General features: G+C 34.3%; 4 protein-coding genes across 5 annotated transcripts in view; 1 reads left to right on the top strand and 3 right to left on the bottom strand.

The window, feature by feature from the left end:
* The window catches only part of LOC111418340 (discs large 1), a 439,942-nt gene that overhangs the window by 360,197 nt on the left and 58,284 nt on the right, over positions 1-21,461 (bottom strand). The gene's annotated exons all lie outside the window — the stretch shown is intronic.
* On the bottom strand, positions 947-2,249 carry LOC111415487 (PCI domain-containing protein 2). The gene has a single exon (XM_023047189.2). The coding sequence runs from the start codon at positions 2,162-2,164 to the stop codon at positions 968-970; it is 1,197 nt and encodes a 398-aa protein (XP_022902957.1). The 5' UTR covers positions 2,165-2,249; the 3' UTR covers positions 947-967.
* Positions 13,282-14,893, bottom strand: LOC111415490 (uncharacterized). The gene is made up of 2 exons (XM_071194899.1): positions 14,801-14,893; positions 13,282-14,746 (listed from the first exon to the last, which is right to left on the bottom strand). The coding sequence occupies exons 1-2, from the start codon at positions 14,813-14,815 to the stop codon at positions 13,403-13,405; spliced, it is 1,359 nt and encodes a 452-aa protein (XP_071051000.1). The 5' UTR covers positions 14,816-14,893; the 3' UTR covers positions 13,282-13,402.
* Positions 15,814-17,032, top strand: LOC111415488 (deleted in azoospermia protein 2-like). Its single transcript, XM_023047190.2, has 2 exons — positions 15,814-15,883; positions 15,943-17,032. The coding sequence occupies exons 1-2, from the start codon at positions 15,869-15,871 to the stop codon at positions 16,942-16,944; spliced, it is 1,017 nt and encodes a 338-aa protein (XP_022902958.2). The 5' UTR covers positions 15,814-15,868; the 3' UTR covers positions 16,945-17,032.

The raw sequence follows: 21,461 nt of genomic DNA, 5'->3' as shown, positions 1-21,461 counted from the left end.
ATAATACTCCACTTATAATAATAACCAAGATAATTGCACTTGCTGGTTTTACGATATTTTCAATTTTGGCCTCTAGGGGAAAAACAAAAGACGATAGCGCTTTGAGGTTTTTGGCATTAGCAATTTCTCGAAAAACGAGATCATGACATGTAAGCCACTTTTTTTCTAACTGTTATAGTTTCCGAGATAGCCTATTCGGACATCGAATTTGAACCACCCTGTACACTGTGTTAATTAGTTATTGTAACCCACGTGACCTGTGTAATATTAGATGCATATCTCAATATGTAGTGGTAGCTTGGATAATTTTCAATTACTAACCAGATATTGACCAGCGTTATTGTTCTGATTGTCCGCTTTGTGAATTTCCGTATTTTCTTTGTTCTTTAACCGTTTTTTTGCTGCCTTTATATTTTTCTAAACAGTTCTTTTTAGAACTATCGTTGTTTCTAACGGTTACTTTAAGCGGTAAGTCAATAAACAAATCAAAATAACCACTACTTTCAACATTAATTTCAATCTAGCCATAGATGCCACTAAAAATTATTTTAAATAAAAGGACAGAAAGTTATATCTATATAAATATATTTTAAACAGCTTTTAAAATTAATGAATTGTCGCCATCGTTTTTAGGAACTTTCGTCACGTTGCAATACCAATACTGTGATATTGGTTGCATACTTTCGATGATGACGTCCGGTAGGATAATTAATTAACAACTGTGCTTTTAAGCTATGTTGCAATTTATCGCATTTATGTGGGACAGTGCAAGTTCATAGAACTTTTGCAACTATGGTTACTGCATTCATATATTGCGAGTTATATGAAATTGCCTGTATAAGAATATGAACCATATTTAAGAAACTTTTATGAACATATTTAATAGCTACAAACAAAAGTTGTGAGATCCATATTTTAAAGGAATTTAAATAAAAAAATTATATAATCACAAAACAACAACTATATTTTAAGACATACTAGATAACATAGGAAACGGATTTTGTTTACTAACAACAACTTTGCGATGCTGATGCGAAATGTACCCCTTAATTTTTCCTTCGTATATTAAATTAGCTACAATACATTGAGTTTCATTTAAATCAACATCTGATTGTCCTAAATAAGTTAAAGCTTCTTGTAAAGCGTCCACTGGGATTTGATGAGTTTGCAAAATCATATAAACCTTCCGAAATAAATTCCTATATGCAATAATCTTCAATTTATCGACAATCAGATAAATTCCACATTTAATAAAGAATGTTTCGTGTGTTTCCATCAGTTCATCAAACATTTTTAAATTTCCTTGTGTGACAGCTTCAACTAATTCCCAGAATTGGATTACATCATATTTTGCGAGAACTTCTCGGTTTGGAATAAATCCCAATAACATTTTAACAGGGACTAAATAAATTAAAATTAATCGCTTATTTCTTGTACTTGATTTGTGGCAATTCTCAAATGCATAAGTTAGGTATTCATTAGCTGATTTATAATCTCCATCAAACATGGCTTGACGACCAACGTAATATTTATAAGTAACTTGTTGACTTAATGAGAAATTTTCTTTAAACGGTGATGATTCAATAGCTCTTATTAAAGGTTTACACAAATGTAACTTATTAATACGAAAATAAACCTTAAAGAGTTGATTTACTAGATTCAACATCCCCAATCGTTTCGTATCTTCTTCTGATGATCTATTATCGGCTGCACAAACTCGAAAACACCCCATAAGACATTCAGCAGCTTTCTCTAAAATTTCTCCAGGTTTATCTGTTGTTCCTTCTCTTTCTTTTTCAGCCTTTTGCGCTAATAACCTCAAATCCAAACAAACGGCATACATAACAGGCAAAAACCAGTTCTCTTCTTTTTGAGCTTGAATAATTTTTGTTAAAATCTGAGTCATCGTACTTTGATATTGATACGCATCAAGAGGATTCTTTTGTGATAACGCATGCAAACATTTCAAATGATACATTACTAACTCATCCATAGGAGACGCAACGAATTTTTCAACCATATTCTCCGGGTTCTCAATGTGCAGGTTAACACTTGCCACATGATCGTGTCTTAACGAGATAAAATTTGCTATTTTATAACCATCTTGAGTTTTCCAGCTTCTATCGATTATTTGTAGATAATGAGCAAGCGACATTAACGTCATTATTCTTGATTAAATTGAGAAATTTGCCAAACTTATCTTGATATTAACCTCAAACAACAATCGCGTATAAAATGACAGGATAAAATTGATTTTTAGGTTAGAATGTCGATAAAACAGGAATTTCAATTTCTAAAAACGATGTTTTAAGGAATAATTTGTTATAATAAATTCATTATTGATTTAATTAAGTTATAATAATTTAAGTACATTATTATAACGAAAATTTAATGTTAATTATAAATTGAAAAGGTAATTTTAACATTTTAGTACTAACTTTGTACGGTTGTTAAGAGATGGCGCACATTTCTATTTAAAATTGATTTTAATTTATTTTAAATTATTAATTGATTTGATTTATTGTTATTTATTATTTGTTATTATTACTATTTATTATTAGTCGATATAAGCAAGCGACATTAACGTCATTTTTGATGATTAAATTGAGAAATTTGCCAAAACTTATCGATACTAACCTCAAACAACAATCGCATATAAAATGACAGAATAAAATTGTTTTTAGGTTAGAATGTCGATAAAACAGGAATTTCAATTTCTAAAAACGATTTTTAAGGAATAATTTGTTATAACAAATTCATTATTGATTTAATTAAGTTATAATAATTAAACTGTATATTAATTAAAAATTAAAAAGGTAATTTCAACATATTAGTACCAACTTTGTATGTTTGTTAAGAGATGGCGTAAATTTCAATTTAAAATGATTTTAACTTATTCTAAATTATTTATTGATTTGATTTTTTGTTATTTATTATTCGTTATTACTATTATTTATTATTTGTAGATAAAGAGCAAGCGACATTAACGTTATTATTGTTGGTTAAATTGAGAAATTTTCCAAACTTATCTTGATATTAACCTCAAACAACAATCGCGTATAAAATGACAGGTTAAAATTGTTTTTAGGTTAGAATGTCGATAAAACAGGAATTTCAATTTCTAAAAACGATGTTTTAAGGAATAATTTGTTATAACAAATTCATTATTGATTTAATTAAGTTATAATAATTTAACTACATTATTATATATCTAAAATTTAATATTAATTTAAAATTAAAAAGGTAATTTCAACATTTTAGTACCAACTTTGTATGGTTGTTAAGAGATGGCGCAAATTTCAATTTAAAATTATTTTAATTTATTCTAAATCATTTATTGATTTGATTTATTATTTTAATTTACGTAAAATTATGTAGATTAAGAGTTGAATTAGATTAAAATAATTATGTAAAATGCATTTTGTAATGTATTAAATTAAACTTTAACCTTTCACTAAGAGATGGCGCAAATGGCGCGAAATACAAACCGTTCAATATTGGGAATTTGAGATGTAGGTCAATCTTTCTCGATTTTAAGACGTAACCCAACAATTTAAATGTAATTTATCGCCGCGACATGGGAATTCAAACGTCCGATAGCGGGTTATTAATCGTAATTTAAGGAAAACGTCCAACAATAAAGTTTTAATCATTATATAAGAGGTTTTTTTTATCTTACCATGCAACATGAAACGTGAGGAGTTAATTAAATAAGTCGACTCACCTAAAAAAGAAAGAAAAGGAATTAAAATTAATATTGTAAAAGAACAGATGTTTGCATAATCAACAATAATTGTTCTTTGACCCCAAAAACAATCATTTACACTCGGGTACCTTTAATGCTAATTACTAATTGCCTTAAACAGACAGAAGCAAAATGGTTTTGCCCTATCGAAGCACATTCATATGGAGATTTTATTGCTTCGATAGAACAACAACGCCATTTACAAACAATCAATACAGTAGCAGTTTATTCCTGGACATTCCGGGGGTGCTGTATTTGATGGGGGTTTTGTGTGGGTTTGTTACAATTATACCAAGAGGGATATTGTTTTGAATTGGGCAACAATACAAATAGCCAATAATTTTTCATTTGGAAGTTCGTACCAGGAAACTCGAGGTATAATAAACGGCCCGCAATGCAGACCGAAAGTCGAAACGAAAGCAGAAAAGTATCGAAATAATTAACCAAAAGAGGAACAACGAATGAAAGAAAAAAAAAACGGTGACGGTAAAAGGTAATTGAACGCGATGAAGATTTAGGATTTTTCGCCGTCTCAAGAAAGTAAAAGTAAAAAAAGGAGATAAAAAGAAACACGAACAACCAGACACCTGTTTCGAAAACGATTTTAACCACTTTTTAAGATGAAGATTATTCATAAAAAAAAACTTAGTGACAACGTTTGGGTACAATTTATAAAGCGAAAGTGGCTGTTCGAAAAAAAAGCTCATTTCCATTCAAGGTTGGAATAATTAACCGAATTTTTGGAATTTATAACTTTTCTTTTGAAACTGGTGAAGTTTTAGTCCCTCAAAGGAAGGAATGTGAAACTGACGCATAGTTGAATTAACAAGGTCGTGGATCAATATTAATAAATTATAAAAGTTATTAATAAATTTCGTGCTCAAATTCCGTTCAAAATTATTTTAATTATTAAATTATATATATATCGTCAAAATAAAGTTTCAGTTTATTCTGAAAGTTCAGGATATTCTGTTGGTTTTCTTTTGAACACTAATTATAGTATGAAGAAACCGCAATTATAGTGTGAATAAATGTTCGGATAGGTCAGTTTTGGTTTAAATCCCAATTATAGCGTGAAGGTATGTCGGTTTTCTTTTGAACCATAATTATACCATGAAGAAACTGCAATTATAGCGTGAATAAATGTTATTTATTTATTTATTTCATATTCGGGATGCATACGGGAAGAATATCCCCAACAAAGCATCCTCATAATAACGAAAATTAATATAAAAAAAATTGTGATATAAACTAAAATAAATACAACGATAAAGCGATCAACAAAACATCCGCTATACATTACTTAGTACATATTTTCTAAAAGAGCGTAAGGAAACGTCAAAGAGAGGTACATGGTTCAAGCCTTGGTTATAGGAATTATGAATTCGAACTAATGGAGAGCTTTGATAAAGGTTGGTGTTAGATCTATCAAGACGAAATGTAGCGTTGAAACGTGTAAGCCGTTGCGGTACATTGAAACTCAACTCAGGCAGAAGATCGGGGGTATCCAGCATGCCATTAACAAGCTTGAAGAGGAAGATCAAGTCAGCAACAATTCGACGCTGCTGTAGTGACAACAAGTTGAAAACCACGCAACGCCTATCGTAATCGCAGTAAGGAAGATGAAATTTATGTGCCAAATAACGTACAAAGCGTCGCTGAATAGCTTCAATACGACCACGATACACCGCATACATGGGGTTCCATATTACGGAACCATAACATAGCACACTGTTAACAAATACCAAATAAAGGGTTTTTATACACAAAAAAATCGTGAAATTCTTACTGACCCTGATAACAAACCCCAAATTACGTAGAGCTTTCTTCACCATAAATTCAATATGAAGATGAAATCGCAACTTGGAATCCAATATGATGCCAAGATCTTTTACTTTATCCGTGGACGGGATAGCAGCACCGTTAAAGTTGTAAGGAAAGTTAAGAGGATAACGTTTCCTAGTACATGTAATTTTTTGGCATTTGTCATAATTTAGGTGAAGTTTGTTGAGGCGACCGTACTCATGCAGGAGGTCAAGATCCTCCTGTATATAGAAAAATTTATATATATTATGTATATAGAAGGTCATCTCCCCACTATTTTTTGCTACAAGCGCTCCCAAGGGGATTGTGAGGGAACTAATTAGGTTAAAGCGCGAAATTTAAATATGGGTATTTCTATACCGGTTACCATTACTTTATTTTGAAGAGGTCAAGCGCATTTTCCAAATAAATAGGAAAAAATATGAATTTAAAGTTTTTCCAAGATAATATTCATAATTTTTAACGTATATTGCTCTCATTGGCTGAGAGCGCCAATTTATCTATCGGATACACTTATCAAGAGGTAGTAAAAGTGGCCCTAACTTATTTAAATACTTAACTAAAGGATATAAAACACTAAGCCAAAAGAACGTAAGGAAGAAAATTTGCTTATACAACGGGGTTATCACTTATCAGTCTTATCACACTAAACGACAAAACAAAAATGTGACGTAATGCAGATTGCTGCAAATTCAGTCTACAACGTCATCCAATGGATTGTGAGGGTATTAAATCTCGGTCTACATTTTTATAGTAGTAAGATTGCACATCATGCTCCTGTAGTCTAAGGCTGTCCAGATTAGACCCGATCCTTGTGAATATTTTATTATCGTCGGCATAGAGTAAAAACTTCGAAAATATAAAACACGAAGAAATATCATTTATGTACATTACGAATAGTAAGGGTCCAAGATGACTGCCCTGAGGCACACCGGATGTGATAGGTTTGTAGCCAGATATAAAGCTACCAATCCTGACTGCTTGACTTCGGTTAGATAAATACGACATAATCCAGTGAACAAGACCATCTGGAATATCAAAGAAGAAAAGTTTCTGTATAAGAATAGTATGATCGATTTTGTCGAAGGCTTTGGAGTAATCGGTGTAGATTGCGTCAATCTGAATATCCTCGTTTAAAGCAGAATGAATAAAGTTTACATAAGACAACAGATTAGACTCCACCGATCGCCCAGACAGAAAACCATGTTGTTCATTGATTATAGAGTGAGAAATAGACAGACTAAGAATTCGTTTAACAACTGTTTAACACCGGATTTAAATATTGGAATAATGAAAGCCGTTTTCCACATATTTGGAAAAACACCTTCAAGTAAGGACTTCGAAAAAATACGAAACAATGGCGTTGACAGCTCAGTAGCAAACTCTTTTAAGAATAAAGTTGGAATACCATCCGGGCCAGGACTAGACGACTGGTCAAGATGCAACAGAACATTATGAATTGCATTAGCGGAAAACCACGGCACATAGTTATGGTAGGTTAGTTTTGTTTTGAATCCCAATTATGGCGTGAAGGTATGTTAAGACAAGCAGTTTTCTTTTGAACCCTAAATATAGCATGAAGAAACCGCAATTATAGCGTGAATAAATGTTAGGATAGGTAAGTTTTGTTTTGAATCCCAATTATAGCGTGAAGGTATGTCGGCTTTCTTTTGAACCATAATTATACCATGAAGAAACCGCAATTATAGCATGAAGGAATGTTAGGATAGATCAGTTTTCTTTTGAACCGTAATTATAGCGTGAACGAATGTCGGTTTTCTTTTGAACCCTAATTATAGTGTGAAGGTATGCGGGCTTTCTTTTGAACCCTAATTATGGCGTGAAGGTATGTGGGCTTTCTTTTGAACCCTAATTATAGCGTGAAGGAATGTCGGTTTTCTTTTGAACCCTAATTATACCGTGAAGAAAACGCAATTATAACGTGAAGAAATGTTAGGATAGGTCAATTTTGTTTTGAATCCCAATTATATCGTGAAGGAATGTCGGTTCTCTTTTGAACCCTAATTATAGCATGAAGGAATGCCAGCTTTGCAAGGAGGGAGGACATATTAGAATGTTGGCTGCGAGGGTGAATAAGGCTATGAGACGGATTTGGGGATGGGGAAGGGAAAGGCGTAATGATGTATGGGGTGGAGATATGGGGATGGAAGGAGTAAGGGCTTTTAAAGAATATGCAGACCAGATACTTTAGGTGGGTGTTGAGGTTGGCTAGGGAGACGATACACAGCGATATACAGGCTGTTTCAGAATTGCACGGCACTATTTTAGCGTTGTATTCTTCAGCAGGAGAGTTCATATAAACATATGTCCCAAATTAATTTAATACCGAGATATTTAAAGTTGAAATAAAATATCTGAAAGTATTGCGTTAATCAAGCCATAAACAACAATCGCATATTGTTTTTTTGCTTGACAGATGATTAAATATCTACTATTAAATGAAAAAATCTAATGGATGAAATCTATGGTTTACTCTACGTCTATCGGCACCCAAGAAGAGCTCAGAAATCGCATCGTGGAAGCCGCAGTAATTATCAATGGCCGATGAAGCGTGGATTCATCGTGCTCAATGTTACATTCAACAAAACGAGAACCATTTTGAACATTTACGCTGACCGCTTCATTGACAAATTAAAATTTTTCATTTTCAATATCTCGGTAATAAATTAATTTGAGACATATGTTTATATGAACTTTTTTCTTTATTTTATGATGAAGAATACATCCCTAAAATAGTGCCGTGCAATTCTGAAACACTCTGTCTAGTCAGGGAAGAAATGATGGTAGATAAAAAGATGGTGGAAGGCAGAGGGCATTGTAAAATCTTGGGGGAGTGTTACAGACAAATTGAGGCAAGTAAAAGCGTTATGGGCAGCGAGAAATGGAGGAATACTACAAAGGGGTGAGGTATTCAACGGAAGAAGAGAACACGAATGAGATGTGGAAAGAACTGGAAAGCAGGGACAGGGATGTGGGAATGCAAGATAAATAGACGGCGATAAGGAAAAGCAGGTAAAATCCAAAATATAATGAAGTTGTAGTAAAGGGGCTACCAAAGTACCTGATAACAGAGGGGAAGCCAGTTGGTAACCAGGTTTAAGTGTGGGAATGAAGAAAGGGCCAACAGATTTTGGATGAAAGATGAGGAGAGGATGTGCAAGCTGTGCAGGGAGGGCTGGAAGTCTCTATCATCTGCTGGTGAAGTGTAGTGAGTTGAAGGAGGAGGTGATTGATTGGAGAATTGGGAGTGATTGGAAGGAGGTGGTCTCAGCAAGGAGACGTAGGGAGACAGGGAGAGGCTGAGGAAAGAGGTGGGATTTAGATTAGTTATGGATAATGTTTTTCTTTTTTTTTTAATATTATATTTTTTAATTTTCTAGAGACAATAAATTATTATTATACAGGTGAGTTATTAGTATCACGTAAAATTATTTTCACTTATACAGGTTGTTCCATTTAAGCGTAACGGAGAGTATGTAGATTTTTTAAATGGAACATCCTGTATATTTTATCATATTATGAATAGCATTAAATTTGAAAGAGTTATCCATGCTGCAAGATAAATAATCAAATAAAACTGTCTGCCTCATCAACAACCATCACACTGCTGCCTCATCACACTCCAAATGAGTCTCGCCTCATCTCATCCCACCAACACATCTTCTTAAAGTTTTTCTAATTTTTAACATTCCACACTTTTTAACGTCGCCATTCCTGTTTCATCTTTTATCTTCATTTTGTTTATCCATCAGATAGCAAAATGTTTTATTTTTATCTGATTTCCAGTCTACACCTATTATAGCTTCATCGACTTTGTCGCTGATGATGGGGTAACCCGAAACTAGTACGACTTTATATAAATAAATGCAAGTTAGAAGTTTTTACATGGTTTTATAGCATTAAATTTGTTTACATGTATAGCCGTATATGTTACTAAGTCATAGCGTTCATACTTCCTGAGATATTCAATTGTTCTTCCAAAATGTGCCCATTACAGGATCTTTTTAAAAACGATGTAAAAACGACATTTTTTCCGATTTTGCCTTGAAACTACGTCAGACAATAGTCAAAGCCAGTAGGTAGATGATAGTTTTCAAAGATATTAGATATACTATACAGTGTGTTTATAAAGCTTAGCTACTTTTGATGTTTTTCAAATGGCTTTTTCTTAAGATTTGTAAATGGAACACCTTGTATATTGTGTGCTAATTGAATTGCTCATCAAGTTCCCTATAATTAATGATAAGTATGTCATATATATCTAGTATATATAGTTTTCCTGATATTTAGAACTTAAAGGGTTCTTAAAGGGAACTTGGGGTCTCCTTTTGCTGTAAAGTTTTTGGGCGTTTATCTTGATTCTGGGCTGTGCTGGGAGGAACATATTTTGACATTATGTAGTAAATTAAGTCGCAGCATCTATTTGTTGCGAAAATTGCGTTCGAACGTATCTCCACCAGTTTTATGCACAGCATACTTTGCGCTGGGTCAGTCCTCAATGACTTATGCATTGTTAGTCTGGGGCTCTGCTGCTGGTTTTGAACGCGTATTTAGAATGCAGAGAAGGGCTATACGGGTATTAAGAAATTTAAATTATAGAGACGACTAGAAGCAACTATATTGATTTACAAATATTAACTCTACCGTCTCTCTACATTCTCGAATGTAAAAAATAGAAAAAGTAAAGTCTCGAATGTGTTACATATGTTAAAAAGAATATTAATAAGTTTGGCACGTATAAGCAGGTGCATAACTATGATACTAGGAAAGATAGCGATCTGATACCCAAATATACACGATTAACAAAATGCCAAAAAAGTGTGAATGCGTTGGCGGTGAAATTTTTTAATAAATTGCCATTACACGTCCGTCAGTTGCTATTGAAGGGCTTTAAAGAGTATATTAAACAAACTCTTGTTACAAGGGCGTACTACTCGACCTCTGAATATATGAGTCTTGAGATGATTACCACCTTTAGCACTTAATGTTGTCTATTATAATCTTATGTTATTTTTTTTCTTTAACATGACACTACATAATATATGTAAAATTTGACAAGTGTGAACATGTATCTGTAACACAATAAAGATTATTTATTTATTTATTATTGGGACACAAACAGGGAGGATATCCCCAGTGAAGCATCCTCATAAAAACAAAGCACTTAACTACATACCAAGCAAAAAAACGAGAAAAAAAAAATAACAATAATTATAACATTAACTATGAAAATAATAATAACAGCATTGATAGTTGCTAATTAAAAAAAATTACAAAAAAAAAGCGAAAAATATTATATAATTGTACTACAATACAGAAGTTAACAACTAAGGCCGGGTTTATACAGACGATTTAGCTGTAAATTTAAATTTAAAAATTTAGCTGTAAGAGTTAAATGTATTGAAACCCCATGTATCGTTTATACAAAGCTGTAAGATTTAGCTATAAACATAAAGTTGGTTAACTTTTCTAAATTTGCAGCGTCACACATGCTCAAAACAACCTCAATCAGCTGTATCCAATGATCGGCCGGTGTAAATAGCGCGTTCTAAACTAACCTCAACTGTTGTTTATTTCTGTGCCAACAAAATGAATGAATTCGATGGAAAATTAATTAAAATTGTTGAGAACTACCGATATATTTACGATAAAAAATGTTCTGAACATAAAGATAACTGCCTATATATATAACTAACTGCCTGACTTCTGTCAGAAAGATATGACATTATCCAGCGCACAATGCCGGCAGGAATGTTAAAGGAGGACAGCTTTTGTATAAGAATTCCATGGTCAATCTTGTCGAAGGCTTTAGAGAAATCGGTATAAATTGCGTCAACCTGTGAGTCCTCATTTAAGGTAGAATGAATAAAATTAACATAAGACACTAAGTTAGACTCAACCGATCGGCCAGACAAGAATCCATGTTGTTCAGTAATGAGAGAGTGAGCAATAGAGTGGTTAAAGTAATCGCAAACAATTTTTCAAAAACCTTGGGAATAGACGAGATAATAGAAATTGGACGGTAATTAGATACCAACTGTCTATTCCCTGATTTAAATATTGGAACGACAAAAGCTGTCTTCCACGCGCGCGGAAAAGTACCTTCGAGTAAGGATTTTGAAAAAATAAGAAAAAGTCTTCTTTTGAAAAAAAAGGGGTCGACAGTTCGGCAGGAAACTCCCTCAAAAAGGAAGATGGAACACCATCCGGACCAGAGCCAGAGGACTTGTCAAGATGGGTCAAAACATTGAGGACTGCGTCAGCAGAGATCCAAGGTGAAACACCCTGGCCACCGAAGACCATTGAGCGGTCAATACTACCATCTACGAAAACCGAGGCGAAATACTCTGCAAATGCACAAGAGATATCAGGACCTGAGGTCACCATTGACCCATCAACAGAAAACATAGCGGCTGGCAAGCCAGACACATCCCCTTTCCTGGACTTAACAAAGGACCAGATTCCTTTGGGATTTTCCATAACCCCCGCCTGAATCGAGTTTAAGTAATTTCTATAATCAGCCGCAATAAGCCACTTAGACCTGGAGCGCAAGTTAGAGAAAGCCAAGTAATCACTATTATGGCGAGTAGATTTCCATTTTTTATGGTAAAGTAGCTTTTCTTTAATGAATTATGAATTGTCAATAACAAGTTTCGATAATGTATAATAATATATGATACAATATAATAATATAAAGATGAACCTGGAGGTAAATATCGCTAATTCATTGTAAAGTTTTATTCAGTTTTGTTATACTTGACGTATTTTGAAACAATTTTACATCGACTTAAGCCTAGTAGTACACACAAGTTTTTTTTTAATTTTTCAGTTTTTTCCGTTAGGGCGAAAACAATTTTTTCGATTTTTTTCTATCTCTTTTAGTTTCGAAGATAGCCTATCCGTACAACGAATTTTTAGTTTTCGAATAGTTTAAAAAGTAATAAAATTAAGATGTTTTTATGTTGTCACCCTTCGTGCGATGGTATGACAATAAGATTAGGGTGAGAATAGGGTTCAGCCGAGGTCGTTTGCGATTGAGGCGCAACAAATGGAACCACATCGATATAATATTGGAAACACATTATGTCGAAGTGGTATTGAACGACACAATTTGTGGAAACTGGAATATTATTGGAGTATCATAATGTAATCATTATTTTTGTAAATTGAAATTTTAGTGTAGATCACTCCAATTAATTATAGAAGCCATATCCTTATAAAAAATATTCTCAGTTTCTCTCATATTAGCATGAAATATTCAAAAATTAATAAAAAAAAACAATAATAACCGGATATACATAATTTATAAAACCGAAACTGGACGTAAAAGGAATACCTTGATCATTTCCATTCGAGATTCGAATAAACAGCCGGATCGTTGCAATAAATCGTTGTGATTTGTTGCCGGATTTTTCTTGAAACTCACTTTTAACACCAGGAATTTGAAATCTACCTCCAAAACACGTTTTGGACGTTACTTATAGGAAGAAAAAGATTTAATTTAGATAAGTATAGTGCCAATTAATGTTATTTTTGAATATCATATTTCAAAATCATCGTTTTTTTTTTAAATTATGAATGACCATTCCATTTCAGTTTTTTTCCAGTTTTTTATACATTAACTTTAAGCTTTTCAAAAGATTTATTGATACTAATAAATTTATGTAAATTAGAATAAAAAAGAATAACTCTTAAAAACAAAAGTAAGCACCTTTATTTTAAGACTAGCAAAACATTACATAGTCATCACACGTAATCAATTCATTTTAAATCAATTTATTTTTCAATCTTTTCATTTTCCAATTTCTCCCTTTAATTATTTTCGTTAACAATTTCATTGGGCTCATCGATTTTCGTGTCAACGGTAGTTTCAATTGGTTTAGCGTTAGCGTCGTAACCCAAATGTTCTTCAGTAGACGAACTGGTGGAAATTCCCGAGATAGATGCGCTGGAACCGAAAGTGCTCGTTCCCAAACTACCAAATCCACTTGAAATACTTTCGAAGCTACTTGCCGATGGCACACCGAAAGTAGACGAGGTAATTGCGCTATTTGCGATTACTCCGGTCGATGGGGCAGAGATAACGTCGGAGGTTAAATGTTCTGTTGATGGAATACTAATCGGGTTGGAGATTATTGGTTGTTGATCGAAGTGGTTAGAAACAAATTGGTTAGTGTCAAATCCATGAGAAACAACTGGATGAGAAACAACGGATTGTTGATGAACGATTGGTTGATGGACAACTGGTTCATTGATATAAACTGTTTGTGGAACATTAACCGTGTATGGTTTTGGTACATGAACTGCGTAAGGTTGTGGGACGGGGTGTGGTACTTGTTGTTGTACTTTAACGTAAACTGGAGTTTTCACTTGATAAGGAACCTTCCTATGTACGGTAACTGAGTATGGTTTTGGTACTTCAACTGGGACATGTTCGTGTTTGGTTACTTCAACGTTGTATGGTTTTGGTACCTCAACTGGAACAGCAACCTTTTTGGTGATGGTGACAGTGTATGGTTTGGGTACTTCAACCGGAACTGGGACTTTCTGTTCAACAGTTACTGGGTATGGTTTTGGAACCTCAACGGGAACCTTAACATGAACTGGAACGGAGTATGGTCGTGGTACTTCGACTTTGTAAGGAATTGGAACTTTTCTATCAACGGTAACATGGTAGGGTTGAGGAACTGGAACTCCAACTTGTCTAGTTACAGTTTGGATTTGGGGAACAACCACTGTTTGCGGTGCTTGATGAATAACTGGAGTAGAGTGAGCAACCACGGGAGTTTGGTGGAAAACTGGAGTAGAGTGAGCAACAACAGAAGAAGCTTGGTGGAAAACTGGAGTAGAGTGAGCAACAACAGATGAAGCTTGGTGGAAAGTTGGAGTAGAATATCCAAGAACAGAGCCGTGTGTGTTGTGTTGCGCCAACGGTATTGATTGAGCAACGTAAGGTGTGAAATAAACGTTTGGTGTCAAAACCGATTGTGAAAAGGATGATACAGGAATTGCTGAAGAAATTCCAGTGCCAACAACGCTAGGAGCGACTTCATTAAGGTTGGAGAATCCGCTGGAATATCCATAACCGTAACCCAAAGATCTCTTTGGTTTCGGTTCTTCCTTTTTAGCGGCAACAGCCGCTACTAACAAAACAACCTAAAATTTATACAAATTTGAAAACGTTAATTTCACCAAATTGGATGAACTTACCAAGAAAAATTTCATATTGTGTCAGTTGGATTTACAACTCACAAATGATGCGGGTTTTTTGAAAAACGTCCTTTTTATACTGAATCCCGATCTGAAGGACTCCCGGATTCGCCAAACACGCACGAAATATTAAATAATTCTAATTTATTCGATCCCAATAAAACGTTGGTTTTCGAAATAATTTTGTATAACAGGTCACTTAGTGACATAATCAAGGCGAATGGCATCTTCACGGATGCTGTATGTAAATTTTTATATCGATCGAATTAATAATTTGAGAAGCGATTTTTTGAATTTTTGTTAAAATGGTTTCTTCGAAATTCAGAATCGTTTTAGTCGTTTTGCTTTTATATGGGACGTCACAAAGGCGAATGCTATCTTTCGGATTCGGTTTTAAATTTCCCATTCGAGTTCCACGAGAGAAGAGTATTCAGGCATGTTGTAATAGAAAAACTTTCCTCTGTGACGTGCTAGACGAAAGATGTTACCTCACATGTTACTCGTGAGGAAATATAAGAAAAGTTATAATTTCCAATTCTTATTCGACTCTTTAGGTTGGTTAATAAAAAGGTTACGTCTTCACGAAAAATATATTATTTTTGATAGCGATTTATGTTATATCTAAAATTTTTAGCGAGTAAACACAAAAACCCTTTCTTTTCATATTTATATCTAAGACGTTCAGGAGATACCCTGTTTCGCGTTTACGTAACGAAAATATCTTTTCTGGGGCCCTATAGCGAGGACAAAATGCATTTTCGCTGTATGTACGAGAAACTTGAATAGCTCTGGGGTTGTTTTGTTTCGAGTCAAACGGCGCCGTTGATAGCGCTTTGTTCCCGTACAAAAGCTCCTTTTACCTGGACACGACGTCGGCCACATGAAATAAACAGTCCAGCTATATCTCCAATGTTTATTCTAACCTTATTAAATATTACGGTGAGACGATATGCAAAGCGAGCGACAAAATTAGCATTTACACTACTAAACGACCTTCGGAAGAATCTGGTATAAATACAAGATTTTTTCGTGGGATCGGTATCATTTGGTTAACAAACAAGCTCAAAGATGAAAGCGTTTTTGGTACGTAAATCATTTCCCAATAAATCGTTTTCTAATAATAATTACTTTATTAATTATAGGTTTTATTGTTGGCAGTTCTTGCCGTATCTGCTAAAGAAGAACCCAAAAAGCCTAAGAGAAGCTTAGGTTATGGTTTTGGGGAAGAAAGTGGTTTTAATTCCATCGTAGCCGGTTCCGGTGTTATTGCAACCGGTTCGGCCTCATCTTACACTGGTGGATACACCTCTGACGTCATCGGAGGTGTTTACACTGCCCCAGCACCAGCTGTAAATGTCGTCAACCAAGTTCATACCGTAACCAAGGATGTTCAAGTACCCATCCCTCAACCTTACCCAGTTCACGTAAACCGTGATGTCCCAGTTCCCGTACCAGTCCATGTCGACAAACCAGTTGCTGTTCCAGTTAAGATCGCTGTACCATATGAAGTACCAAAACCAGTTCCATACACCGTTACAAAACAAGTTCAAGTACCATATGAAGTACCTAAACCTTATCCAGTCCATGAAGTTAAAATCGTGAAAGTACCCGTTGAAGTTCCCAAACCGTATCCAGTACCCGTTATTAAAACTGTTAAAGTACCTTATGAAGTACCAAAACCATACCCAGTAACCACCGTAAAAGATATCCCAGTTCCAGTACACACACCTGAATATATTAAGGTTACCGAACAAGTTAAAGTACCAGTACCACAACCGTACCCAGTTGAAGTACCTCACCCAGTTCCAGTTGCAGTCAAAACACCAGTTTACGTCAAAGTACCTCAAGTAACCACTTACGCTGCACCTTATTACGGTTACTCCGGATACTCAGGATATGGATCATCTTATGGATATGGATCATCTTATGGATATGGATCATCTTATGGATATCCCACCACATCTTACGGATATCCCACCACATCTTATGGATATCCCACCACATCTTATGGATATCCCACCTCATCTTATGGATATTCTTACCCAGGATATGGATATTCCAATCCAGGATATGGATACACTTATCCAACCACTTACAACACCATCCCAACATTCCCAAGTTACGGATATGCTAAGGCTTGGTAAATTTAGATATGTTTTGATTGTTCGAATTGCTTGATTGGTACTGTTAAGATCGACTAGTCCAAAAATATATGAGATTACAAAATTTCAATAGTTGTTTTATTTATTGTTATTTCGCCTCATATGAAGTCATAGAATATGTATTATTCAAAACAACCTCATCTACGTTTAAAGCCTTACTAAGCCGAAATTCAAATATGTTTTACCTCAAACGCTTAAATAAACGCACAAAATCCTATGTTTTGACTAATTGAAATATTGAGAAGATCACATGCGCGTAAGATGGTGTTATAAGAAGTTGCAAGATCGAATGCACCAAGAAAGAGTATATCAAGAACTACAACACGAGAAAGAAACAAGAGATTTATACACGCAGGGTCATATTTTAATATCTAATTTAAAATTTTGAAATATCTAATTCTATTCTTGGTATTTATTTATTTCACCATTTGCGATACATACAGGCAATCCCCACAATAGTATCCTCTAAAATACAGTTAATAAATACGGTTAAAAAAAGTTTAAAAAAATACAAAAGAATTCAATTAATTAAGAAACTAAAAAGTAACAGGAATGATATACCAAATTAGTAAGTATTTTATAGGACAAACCACACGGTACTCTTGCCAAGGCTATATACAGTGTGTCCCGTTAAGCGTACAGAGCGGCTGTATCTCGACAACGGTAAGGCCTAGAGGTTGGGAAAAAATCCTTATAGGCAAAGTGGGCAAGAGAAATAGCTGTAAAATTATTTTGAAGTTCGTAATTCGACCGCTAGGGGGCGTAACTGCCATAGAGAAACATAAAATTCCCGCTATCTCAGAAAATTAGACTATGAGCTATAACTTTGACAACATCATTTAGTAGCTTGGATAATACCGCATAGCTTTTGTTTTGCGAAGTGAGGGAGAGGAAAATGCGTTTCAAATGTTTACAATTTAATATCTCTTGGACCATTTAACCGATTTGAATATTTTTGGTCTTGTTTGGAAGAGCATTTTATGCTCTTTTAACGCTTTTGTCATATTGGCCGCGTCAACATCAATCACTACAAAAAATTTGTGGTCTGGTAAATATTTTTCTAATATCTTCTCCATTTCGTGTGTGTAATGTATCCCGAAGTATGTCTATTTGCTTTGGTTAGCAAAAATTCGACAAAGAACGGCTCAGGTTTTGTAATAACGAAATTGATAACACCTTCATTGCGCATAGTGCTCCAACAATCACACTATGAATGCAAATTGCTTTCTGTTTGGTAATGGAAAGGTAGGTCGCAATTGTTTAAAAAATTCTTTCCACAAAGGGTGCTCGACCATTGACAACGGAGAACCCCTCACATGCTGTCCCGTTAAGCGTAAAAGGTTTCGGAAGAAAATCCTTATAGGCAAAGTGGGCAAGAGCATTTTAAGCATTTTATGCTCTTTAAAAAGATATTTTCAGTAAGACCGTTCGGTTTAAAACAAATAAGCTAGAGGGCGTTATCTGCATTATTTTTGTGATTTTTGAAAAAAAGTTAAATGGAACGGTACTATTTACTTCACAGACCTTTAGTTACCATAAAATTTGCTAAGTATTAGTGAAAACCGCATCTCGATATCTCCATCCATTCTCTAATTATAGAAGAAAATGTTAAAAATTTGCATGTCTTAATCGGATCAAATTACCTTAGCAAACAAATAAGAGAGCACAAAAATGTTATTAATTACCTAGAACCTTCCTTCACACTTTATCCAAGCTAAGCACTGGTTCGAAACTACTTTTGAGGCGTGTTTAAAAGCCAACGGATCAATGAAACATCAACAATGATAATAAAATAAAATATACCAAAACACTTAGAATTAATTAAATGTATGGCAAAAGTAGCTCACAAATGTCCTAAATGCCTTCCATAAACCTCGATGCATTTATTTCATCCAGTTTCGACGGAAAAAAAACGCTGTTTAAGTCTCAGCCCTGGACACGTTTCTAATAGCAATTAGTATTTTGTCATATTTTCCCTGGTTATTGGTTTTTCTTGAAAAGTCAGGTCGTTTAGTCTATCCCATAGATAAAGGGGTGAAAGCAATGTGGGGTTTGGTTGAATAAAGAACGCATCCTATGCCAGTTTACACTGGCTTGTTGAAAGATGCTTCATGCATCCATAGCATTTGTGATAAAAGGTTTGGATTTGCCCGAATCATATTTAAAAGTCGATGATAATAGTTCGGTCTGTTATCAGAACCGGTATCTGTTAAGGCCTGATATAAAACAATATGGTGGAGAATATGGATAATAATATATAATCGCTGGCATCGCTGCAGATAACGCCCTCTAGCTTATTTGTTTTAAACCGAACGGTCTTACTGAAAATATCTTTTTAAAGAGTATAAAATGCTTAAAATGCTCTTACGCACTTTGCCTATAAGGATTTTCTTCCGAAACCTCTTACGCTTAACGGGACAGCCTGTATATTATGTGAGGGGTTCTCCCTTGTCAATGGTCGAGCACCCTTTGTGGAAACAATTTTTTAAACAATTGCGACCTATCTAGCAAATTGGCATTTATAGTGTGATTGTTGGAGCACTATGCGCAATGAAGGTGTTATCAATTTCGTTATTACAAAACCCGAGCCGTTCTTTGTCGAATTTTTGCTAACCAAAGCAAATAGACATACTTCGGAATTCATTACACACACGAAATGGGGAAGATATTAGAAAAATATGGACCAGCCCATAAATTTTTTGTAGTGATTGGTGTTAACGCGGCCAATATGACAAAAGCGTTTAGGCTACTTAAAGAAATATATCTTCACTTGGTACCTTTACGATGTTTGGCACACACACTGCATCTTTTATGCAATCATGTTTTAAGTTCTCCCTCAATCAAACAATGTATAATCCAAATATCATCCGATGTTATAAAAGGAGCGAAAAATGTTCAAGTTTTTTCTGCTTTACTATCCGAAATAAATAGCAACAAGAACTGAAACATAAGCCTTACATTACCTTGCAAATCTCGTTGGAGCCCTATACACTTGGCTGCTACAATGTTAGATCCAACCTCCAAAGAATGTAATCTCTCTCACGAAGAGGAAATTGAAACGAATGAATGTAGACGTTATGGCTGATTTGGCAAAGTATAATGAAGGTTTGTGGAGTAGAGCTGTTATATGGGAAAATACAAGCCTGGCATCGATGAGCCCATTGTCGTGGTGGAAAGGACTATGCAGCAGTACTACATTAAGCAAAATTGCTGTTAATTCTGGTAGAGGTGTCGCTGACACGCTTCTTCGTATAGCCAGAAGAACACTACCACCATTCTCCTTATGAGAGATCGAAGACTTTCTGTCTCGTCTAAAAATAATATAATCACTGTAAAGCAGCCTCCATCAGTCATCAGTCATTAAGATTAGTCTCAGTGAGACAAATAACGTCACAATTACAATTTAACGAATCTGTTTCAGTTTTACTTGATATGCTTAATGTTCAACATTTAGAACAGGTAAAATAACATTGATTTCAGTGAATTTAATGTTTATACTTAGTGCCTGGAAGAGTTAAAACACCTCTTTATTAAAAAAAATTGTTCGTAATAATGTTTCAATAAAACAGTGAAAATGGCAAAAAAATGAAATTTTGCATGATTGTCGTAAATTAACGATATCTTCGGTAAAATACATTCGACCATGGAGTCCAATGCTTCGAAATTTAGAGAATTAACTGTTCTTACTACTACAGAATAGCTAACATTTTTGTTCATATATAATTGTTTTTCGTTACGGTGCGATTAAGTGTTAAAAAAATGCCAAAAATGTGATTTTGTTGAGTTGTTTTAGGCTGTAGCAAAATAACGGAAAGTGCGATTTATGCCATCAATACCTCAAAATGTTGGTCTGGATCTCTACTTTCATGTCCATATAGCTACAGAAGCACACTATGCAAAAGAAAAAATATACTGTAAAATATACTATAATATATTTTGTATATCTCAAAAACTGGACGTGATGGAGAAAAACTAAGGACAGTTTCAGAATCAGCACAACATTCTACGTTATAAAAAAAATATCGCAGTCTTCGAGGAAAAAATTGATTAAAATTTGTAAACTAGTGTAATTGTTCAAGATATAAGATATGTAAAAATCATAAAAAACAAGAGCACATTCACTACTTTCATGAATATATTCGTAACCTGGGCACATAAAAATTTGATTGAAGATATCTAGGGCACCAAAAAAAACTTTGTTGTTGTAAAGTTGTGTTATTATTGTTTCCGCGGCATCGCATCGAGGCCATGAAAAAATGATGTATGTAAACCGAAAAATAAAGTACGTCAAGTATTACAAAGAAAAACAGATTTAGTTTTCTCTTTTGGACATTAATGGGTTAATGTGTAAAGTGTTGTGGAATGGTTTTGCATAATATCTCTTTGAATTAAAAAAGAAATTGGCAGATCCGTTTAGGTTGGGTACTACTTCATTAACGAAGATTTAACATTGTGAAATTAGGCGATGTTGCGCAATAGATAGTATAAATCTCTGACAG

The sequence above is a fragment of the Onthophagus taurus genome, chromosome 3 (genome assembly GCF_036711975.1).
Source record: "Onthophagus taurus isolate NC chromosome 3, IU_Otau_3.0, whole genome shotgun sequence".
NCBI classification, from domain to species: domain Eukaryota; kingdom Metazoa; phylum Arthropoda; class Insecta; order Coleoptera; family Scarabaeidae; genus Onthophagus; species Onthophagus taurus.
Note: the sequence above shows the minus strand (reverse complement) of the source record. Positions and strands in the feature narration are given on the sequence as shown.